Source organism: Glycine soja, chromosome 5 (assembly GCF_004193775.1).
Source record: "Glycine soja cultivar W05 chromosome 5, ASM419377v2, whole genome shotgun sequence".
Taxonomy (NCBI): Eukaryota; Viridiplantae; Streptophyta; class Magnoliopsida; order Fabales; family Fabaceae; genus Glycine; species Glycine soja.
Genome location: NC_041006.1, coordinates 1,111,015 through 1,120,661, shown reverse-complemented (window position 1 = coordinate 1,120,661; position 9,647 = coordinate 1,111,015). Strand labels below are relative to the sequence as shown.

At 32.4% G+C, this 9,647-nt stretch overlaps 1 protein-coding gene across 2 annotated transcripts; it reads left to right on the top strand.

The window, feature by feature from the left end:
* The first annotated feature begins 5,470 nt into the window (after positions 1-5,470).
* On the top strand, positions 5,471-9,647 carry LOC114411725 (palmitoyl-acyl carrier protein thioesterase, chloroplastic-like). 2 transcript variants are annotated; one of them, XM_028375394.1, is made up of 8 exons: positions 5,471-5,637; positions 5,747-5,820; positions 6,657-7,166; positions 7,336-7,469; positions 7,995-8,108; positions 8,505-8,676; positions 8,783-8,851; positions 8,933-9,647. In XM_028375394.1, the coding sequence occupies exons 3-8, from the start codon at positions 6,675-6,677 to the stop codon at positions 9,200-9,202; spliced, it is 1,251 nt and encodes a 416-aa protein (XP_028231195.1). In that variant the 5' UTR covers positions 5,471-5,637; positions 5,747-5,820; positions 6,657-6,674; the 3' UTR covers positions 9,203-9,647. The 2 variants fall into 2 exon arrangements, with proteins under 2 accessions (XP_028231195.1, XP_028231196.1); XM_028375395.1 differs by lacking the exon at positions 5,747-5,820.

The window sequence follows — 9,647 nt, the reverse complement described above, 5'->3', positions numbered from 1 at the left end:
TGGGGTATTTTTATTTCTCCATGTTGAAAATTGTGTTTTTTTTAGTTTTTGAATTTCGCAAAATACTAATTTTAATTGCTTGCCATTAACGTTGTTAGAGTTGTTGCTGATATGATTAACGACGTTGTTCATGTCAGTTTGTGTTACATGTAATTAATTAAAAATATATGATTTTTCTTTTTACTTTCGGCTCCTCAAGTTTGGGCCAAGATTATTTTGGTTCCCTAAATTTAAAAACAAACTGTTTTAGCCCATGAATTTAAAAGTTATTTTTTAATCTTTTAATTTTAAAATAATTTATTTTAGTACTCAAATTTGATGCTATTAAAATAATCTGTTGATGAGACTAATAGTCTATTTTCTAACAGAAATATAAGTTATGATAATTATAAACTTCTAAATTTTAGATTATGGAATAAGGTTTTAAAATGTTTTGCGATGATTTAAATTCCTAAAATTGAGTAAAGTAAAATAAAAAAGAAAACAACTCACTCTCTCTACTAATGCCAATTCAATTTTTCAATCTTCAAATTTTCTTCCTCTGTTACTTCCGGTCCTTTCATCTTTCTTGTTTGTCTCAATGCCCTTCATCAACCACCCTTTCCTTTTCTCGTGTCTTTGTTTTTTTTTTTTTTTTTTTCTCTTTCTTGCTCTTCCACTCTTACCACACAGCCTAGGTGACCAATGTCACTGCTACGATAACATGGTCTCACCTCATATTCTTCTAGCCCATCTCTCTTTATCCTGCTTATTTTATCCCTTAGCTTGTTCACTTTCTCTTCATCTTTCATGCTCATCCTTTTTCTTCTCCTCCTCCCTTGTTTCTCGTCATGTTGTTGGGTTTTTGCTTGCATTTTTTTAGACCAAGTTATGGTAACTTGTGGTTAGAATGTGCGAAAATAGTATTTGATTTTGTTTTATTGGAAATTAGGGGTTTAAAATCACCACAAATATTATTTTTTTAATTTTTTTTAGTCATTGAATATTTAGTTGGTAATTAAAAATGAAATTAGTTTTAGTTGAGTTTTGGTTTATTCTTCGTTTTTATTTTTTAAAAAAAGATGTTACAAATTGAAGTTAAATAAATGAGTCAAGCCTTTTATCTTTATCTTGCTCTACTGTAAAATAATGGAAGTGATAGGGATAACAAGATAAGAGCAAAGGAGGTAGGGGTGGAATAGTGATGACGACAATGATGGTAGTGGTGCTAAATGGTGATGCTGACGGTAGTAGCAATAGAATGGTGATAATAATATTTTAAAAGTTAGACCAACCCGATCGTTTGAACCGATATGACTGTGACTTGCAAGTTTGAGCTAGTTGAGTTGCCTATTGGATCGATCGTGCATTGAATCTAATGTAACCCAATACGATCTGGTTGGGTTTGCGGTTAAACTAATAACTTATTGACTTGGACTAGGTCATGCACAAGGGAGAAAACTCGTTAGGTCATGCAGGTCAATTAAGGTTAGGTATAAAATTTAATTTTTTGTGATAAAGATCGGGTCATGCGAGACAATTAGTGACCCACTGGTTTAACCATTCACTTAATAACCTAATGTCTTAATTGAGTTAATCACTAGTTCGATTTTTTTAATTATGAGTGCGGGCAGAGGGGGGGGGGGGAGAATAATAGTCACAACAGTAGGGACAATGATGAAGGAGGCTATGGTCATGGTAATAATGGTGGTGATGACAAATACAAGGTGTGGTGGTAGTGGAATGGTGGAGGCGATAGTGGTGGTGGTAGCGGCAACGATATGGTAGTGGAGGCGAGGTGACTACAACAAGATGTGATAGGAAAATAGTGGGAGTGAAGACGACAACAACAAGATGTGATAGGAAAATGGTGAGAGTGGAGACGACAACGATAGACGGTGAAAGAACAAGGATGATAGTGGTGGTGGTGATTATGATGTATTTTTTAAAACTAAAAACTAAATTCACAAAATATTTTTTATTGGTTTTGATAATAAATGTAAAACTATTTTAAAATTAAATTAAAAACCAATTCAATTTTATTTTTAAAATTACATTTTGAAAACTAAAATTTAAAAATTCACAATCATGGCGATCGAATCTTAGTTGACGGCTTCCCAAGTGTTGTCCACGTTAGAGAGACATCCTTATTAAATTCTAATTATTTATTAGACTGGTAAGATAGCCGCTTCATCCATGATAATAATAATAAAAAGAAGCAAAATAGATACCCACTTTGCATGTGCATTAGCTGATTATAGTTGTTTCGTTCGTCCGATCTCCCTCTGATTTCGGTGGAAACATCTAGACTCCCGCCACCGCAAAACAAATATGTTGGGTTACCAACCTATCCCTTTCAAAGTTCAAACCTCAGATTCAATTCAATTCAAATTTAACAATATGTTTAAGGATATTTATTATTAATAATTTTAATAGTATAAGTCATAAACCTTTTTCTTATATGACTATATTTATACTATTTAGTTTTAATGAATCTACAACAGTACATGAAGCAAAAAGTGGTATTAATTGGTACGTGCTTTGGAGACCCATCTCAAGATTGATGATGTTGGACGAGGGCTTATTCTAGTATGTTGGGGTTTCTTTTTGTTTTTATGGTTCAGGGGGTAGTATGTATGCTGGTCTGTTAAAGTGGTTATTTAATATTTGCACAAAGTTTAGGTGTGAAATATGATGGAACCAGTGTTCATTTATTTTTCTATGTTGTCTTTGGAACTTGGCTTTGTATTTCCTTCCGGTATTCCTTATACCAGAGTTTATAAAATTTTATTTGCTGATAAAAAAACAAGAAAAAATACTACTAGCTCCCTGCAAGATCGATCATAAAAAATAATGAGTTCATCAATTATATGACATTTATTCAGTAATTGTGATGATAAAGAAAATAAAAGAAATCGTGGATTGGAACAAAAAATCCTCGACCCAACGAGGGCACGGGAAATATCGTTCACCCAACTGCTAATGAATTATGATGTCATGTGAGACTCGTCAAAGTAAAATAAATGGAAGAAAGTTCCGATTTTGTTTCCTCTAGCTAGTTTCCTTGTTTTCTTCTGTGAGAGAAAATGGATATTGACCATGACTCGTAGGCATTCATGAAACAAATATCATTTTTTCTTTGTTATTTATTTCTTCTTTTATGATTTCTTCGGCCTGTGTTTTATACCTTTCAAAACTTTAACTACTTAGCCTTTTCTGGTTGTATTAATTAACAACCTATATATTTACTATTTAACTACATTTTAAGGATACATATGCAGCAAATATACTTTTTTTATTTAAGGTTAAAAATATGAAGCACAACAGTGACAACACATTCACGAGACAAAACAGCAGTTAAAATGTATAATCACTTGTGTGAGTTGCATGAAGTTGATTAACTTGTAAATATAGTTTTATATTAGTTTAGTTGTTGCAAATTAAATAATAATGATAATAATAATGATAAATACCATTGTATATGAATAGGACATAAATCTCTGTTATGCATTAACATAAGGCGAAAAAGAAAATTCCAACTAATCAACTGTATCGCTTATAGATCATATTAATTTCTGTGTGTTTGGATGTAAAATTCATTTGAGGAGTGATAGTAATATATTTTTTATTGGTTAAAATATATTAAAAATTGCATAATTAGGTGAGAGAGTCATTAAATAAGATTTGATATCCACTTAATTTTGTAAATTTTAATAAATTTTAATCAAAGAAAGAGTAACTATAATATTTCTTAATTAATTTTGATTAAAATTCATTTTAAAGTCATATAATTCAAGTTTAGATTTTTTATTATAAAAACAAAAATTAGTAGTAGCACTTAATTAATGTAATTTTTTTTATCAAACACAAAATAGTTAAAATTATTTTAAGTCATAATTAATTACTCAACGTGAACTAAAAAATTATTAAATATATATAGCGTTAACCAACGGATAAAATCTGATAACCAAACCTAAGTCGCTACTCATGTGAGGGAAAAATTTAATAAGATGTATCAATTTGTTGACGGTGTGAAACATGCATGTATTATGGAAAAAAAAAATATAATCATAAAAAATTACCTTATTTATGATATTATTATTTTCTTTAATTGCTCGACAATAGATACATAATTTTTTTACATATTTTTTTTCTCAAAATTATTTAACAAAAAGTGAATAAAAAATGTAATGCATAAAAGATGTTGAAAGTAGTTTAAAAATATGTCCATTTAACATGCTAATGTCCGTAAGATGATATATAGAGCATAATATTAGTAGTGACAATTATAAAATACTCCGAAAATGCATAAAACTATTCGAACACATAAACCTAATGAGTGTAACAAATCCAGGATACATCGATTTGAGATGCTATTTTCGCTAGAACGTTTAATAATAATAATAATAAATATATAACACGTTTAGAAACTAATGCAGTATTAATTAACAACTAATTCTATAACAGACACGAAGAAAATGGTGCAAATTTCAAACACAATTAAATTATATGTTCAACTTAAAAATTTAAATACAAATAATATTTAAAATGGTTTAAATTTAATTTGAAATAATATATGTGAAAAATTAGATTAAACTATATTTATTGTATAAGAGATATTTAAGTCGGAAAAAAATAGAGGAATGCTAAATTAATTAGGTAAATAAATTACAAATATTTAGATAAAATACGAAATTCAGTATATTAATTACGCGAAAAGCTAAAAAAGTTAAATAAAAATATAATAAAAGGTTAAATTATATTTTTTTCTCCTATGAAAATATTCGAAATTCATTCATGTGAAATTTTTAGTATATTTTTTATTTACATAAAATTAAAATTTATTATTTTTTACCTAGATATAATCTTGAGTAAATTTAAACTTATGGTGATGATTTTATATCTATGAAAAATGTGATTTTTTTTATATTGGTGGTTACAACCAATATAAAAAATAATACAAATAAGTTCAAATATTTAAATCTTACTGGGGTTAAAAATTGACACGTTTCAATTTTATAAACATGAAAAATATTCTTGAAAATTTTAAAAAACAAATTTTGAATATTTTTATATTTATGATAATTAAAAATATATTTTAATCTAATAAAAATGCATTAAAAAAGAATAGTAGCTAATATATAAAATTAAAATTCTAAAGTAGAAAAAAAAGATTAAACCTTATTTTTATCGAGTAAACTTGATAGAGATAAATAATGATACGTGGTGGTGGGGTGATTACAAAATGTCTTAATCTTTTATTGTGAAAGAAATATTCTATTGTGAATAAAAAAAAAAACCCAATGTCTTTATCTTTTACTTGGAAAATGAAAAAAAAAAAAAAAACTCTGTAAAATCCCGTGGGTACTGGCATTACTAGGAGAGTATGGCCGAAATAAGGGGGGCAATACGGTAAAAGAGGGAAGAGACTAGCTGGGATCTTTGAAAGGGCGGCGGGAGGGCCAGCTGGACAGTATAAAAAGAAGTGGCTGGAATGCTAATGCCTTATCCCTAACTCATAACACAATTACACTGTCTCTCTCTTTTCCAAAATTAGGGAAACAACAAGGACGCAAAATGACACAATAGCCCTTCTTCCCTGTTTCCAGCTTTTCTCCTTCTCTCTCTCCATCTTCTTCTTCTTCTTCACTCAGTCAGGTACGCAAACAAATCTGCTATTCATTCATTCATTCCTCTTTCTCTCTGATCGCAAACTGCACCTCTACGCTCCACTCTTCTCATTTTCTCTTCCTTTCTCGCTTCTCAGATCCAACTCCTCAGATAACACAAGACCAAACCCGCTTTTTCTGCATTTCTAGACTAGACGTTCTACCGGAGAAGGTTCTCGATTCTTTTCTCTTTTAACTTTATTTTTAAAATAATAATAATGAGAGCTGGATGCGTCTGTTCGTTGTGAATTTCGAGGCAATGGGGTTCTCATTTTCGTTACAGTTACAGATTGCATTGTCTGCTTTCCTCTTCTCCCTTGTTTCTTTGCCTTGTCTGATTTTTCGTTTTTATTTCTTACTTTTAATTTTTGGGGATGGATGTTTTTTCTGCATTTTTTCGGTTTGCGATGTTTTCAGGATTCCGATTCCGAGTCAGATCTGCGCCGGCTTATACGACGAATTTGTTCTTATTCGCAACTTTTCGCTTGATTGGCTTGTTTTACCTCTGGAATCTCACACGTGATCAAATAAGCCTGCTATTTTAGTTGAAGTAGAATTTGTTCTTTATCGGAAAGAATTCTATGGATCTGTTCTGAAATTGGAGCTACTGTTTCGAGTTGCTATTTTTTTTAGTAGTATTAAGAACAAGTTTGCCTTTTATTTTACATTTTTTTCCTTTGCTTTTGCCAAAAGTTTTTATGATCACTCTCTTCTGTTTGTGATATAACTGATGTGCTGTGCTGTTATTATTTGTTATTTGGGGTGAAGTATAATTTTTTGGGTGAACTTGGAGCATTTTTAGTCCGATTGATTTCTCGATATCATTTAAGGCTAAGGTTGACCTCTACCACGCGTTTGCGTTTGATGTTTTTTCCATTTTTTTTTTATCTCATATCTTTTACAGTGTTTGCCTATTTGCATTTCTCTTCTTTATCCCCTTTCTGTGGAAGGTGGGAGGGAAAATGTATTTTTTTTTTCTCTTCTAACTTGCGTATATTTTGCATGCAGCGACCTTAGAAATTCATTATGGTGGCAACAGCTGCTACTTCATCATTTTTCCCTGTTACTTCACCCTCGCCGGACTCTGGTGGAGCAGGCAGCAAACTTGGTGGTGGGCCTGCAAACCTTGGAGGACTAAAATCCAAATCTGCGTCTTCTGGTGGCTTGAAGGCAAAGGCGCAAGCCCCTTCGAAAATTAATGGAACCACAGTTGTTACATCTAAAGAAAGCTTCAAGCATGATGATGATCTACCTTCGCCTCCCCCCAGAACTTTTATCAACCAGTTGCCTGATTGGAGCATGCTTCTTGCTGCTATCACAACAATTTTCTTGGCCGCTGAAAAGCAGTGGATGATGCTTGATTGGAAGCCACGGCGACCTGACATGCTTATTGACCCCTTTGGGATAGGAAAAATTGTTCAGGATGGTCTTGTGTTCCGTGAAAACTTTTCTATTAGATCATATGAGATTGGTGCTGATCGTACCGCATCTATAGAAACAGTAATGAACCATTTGCAAGTAAGTCCGTCCTCATACAAGTGAATCTTTATGATCTTCAGAGATGAGTATGCTTTGACTAAGATAGGGCTGTTTATTTAGTCACTGTAATTCAATTTCATATATAGATAATATCATTCTGTTGTTACTTTTCATACTATATTTATATCAACTATTTGCTTAACAACAGGAAACTGCACTTAATCATGTTAAAAGTGCTGGGCTTCTTGGTGATGGCTTTGGTTCCACGCCAGAAATGTGCAAAAAGAACTTGATATGGGTGGTTACTCGGATGCAGGTTGTGGTGGAACGCTATCCTACATGGTTAGTCATCTAGATTCAACCATTACATGTGATTTGCAATGTATCCATGTTAAGCTGCTATTTCTCTGTCTATTTTAGTAATCTTTATGAGGAATGATCACTCCTAAATATATTCATGGTAATTATTGAGACTTAATTATGAGAACCAAAATGCTTTGGAAATTTGTCTGGGATGAAAATTGATTAGATACACAAGCTTTATACATGATGAACTATGGGAAACCTTGTGCAACAGAGCTATTGATCTGTACAAGAGATGTAGTATAGCATTAATTACATGTTATTAGATAAGGTGACTTATCCTTGTTTAATTATTGTAAAAATAGAAGCTGATACTATGTATTCTTTGCATTTGTTTTCTTACCAGTTATATATACCCTCTGTTCTGTTTGAGTACTACTAGATGTATAAAGAATGCAATTATTCTGACTTCTTGGTGTTGGGTTGAAGTTAGATAAGCTATTAGTATTATTATGGTTATTCTAAATCTAATTATCTGAAATTGTGTGTCTATATTTGCTTCAGGGGTGACATAGTTCAAGTGGACACTTGGGTTTCTGGATCAGGGAAGAATGGTATGCGCCGTGATTGGCTTTTACGTGACTGCAAAACTGGTGAAATCTTGACAAGAGCTTCCAGGTAGAAATCATTCTCTGGAATTTTCCTTCCCCTTTCCTTCTGCTTCAAGCAAATTTTAAGATGTGTATCTTAATGTACTTGATGGTGATTGGGCACAATTTTGAATCTTCCATACATTTTAAAAGTTATGGAACCCTTTCTTTTCCTTCTTAAGATGCAAATTTGTCATGACTGAAGTTTCAGGTAATCATTTGCATTTTGCAGTGTTAAAAAAGATAATGAACTACACATTTATTATATTTTGCAGGCAAAAACCTCTAATTAAACAAACTGAACATTGTATCTTAGTTTATTTATCAGACTTTATCATGTGTACTGATGCATCACCTTGGAGCTTGTAATGAATTACATATTAGTATTTTCTGAACTGTTTGTTATGGTTTTGGTGATCTACAGTGTTTGGGTCATGATGAATAAGCTAACACGGAGGCTGTCTAAAATTCCAGAAGAAGTCAGACAGGAGATAGGATCTTATTTTGTGGATTCTGATCCAATTCTGGAAGAGGATAACAGAAAACTGACTAAACTTGACGACAACACAGCGGATTATATTCGTACCGGTTTAAGTGTATGTCAACTAGTTTTTTTTCTAATTGCTGTCATTAATTTATTTTCTCAAATTATTTCAGATGTTGTTTTCTAATTAGTTTACATAATGCATCTTCATTTTGCAGCCTAGGTGGAGTGATCTAGATATCAATCAGCATGTCAACAATGTGAAGTACATTGGCTGGATTCTGGAGGTATTTTTCTGTTCTTGTATTCTAATCAACTGCAATCCATGTTAGTTCTTTAACCAAAGGACTGTCTTTTGATTGTTGCAGAGTGCTCCACAGCCAATCTTGGAGAGTCATGAGCTTTCTTCCATGACTTTAGAGTATAGGAGAGAGTGTGGTAGGGACAGTGTGCTGGATTCCCTGACTGCTGTATCTGGGGCCGACATGGGCAATCTAGCTCACAGCGGGCATGTTGAGTGCAAGCATTTGCTTCGACTGGAAAATGGTGCTGAGATTGTGAGGGGCAGGACTGAGTGGAGGCCCAAACCTGTGAACAACTTTGGTGTTGTGAACCAGGTTCCAGCAGAAAGCACCTAAGATTTTGAAATGGTTAACGATTGGAGTTGCATCAGTCTCCTTGCTATGTTTAGACTTATTCTGGTCCCTGGGGAGAGTTTTGCTTGTGTCTATCCAATCAATCTACATGTCTTTATATATATACACCTTCTAATTTGTGATACTTTGGTGGGTAAGGGGGAAAAGCAGCAGTAAATCTCATTCTCATTGTAATTAGCTACTGCTGTATTCTCTCTTTCTGCTGCTCCATATTTCATTTCATCTCTGATTGCGCTACTGCTAGGCTGTCTTCAATATTTAATTGCTTGTTCAAAATAGCTAGGCATGTATATTATTATTCTTTTTCTCTTGGCCCAATTAAAGATGCAATTTTCCTTGTGAACACAGCATAATTCTTATTCTTATTTATTTTTGTATATCCTGTATGCAAGAATGACTTGTCCTCCAATACAACTGTGATTTTGTA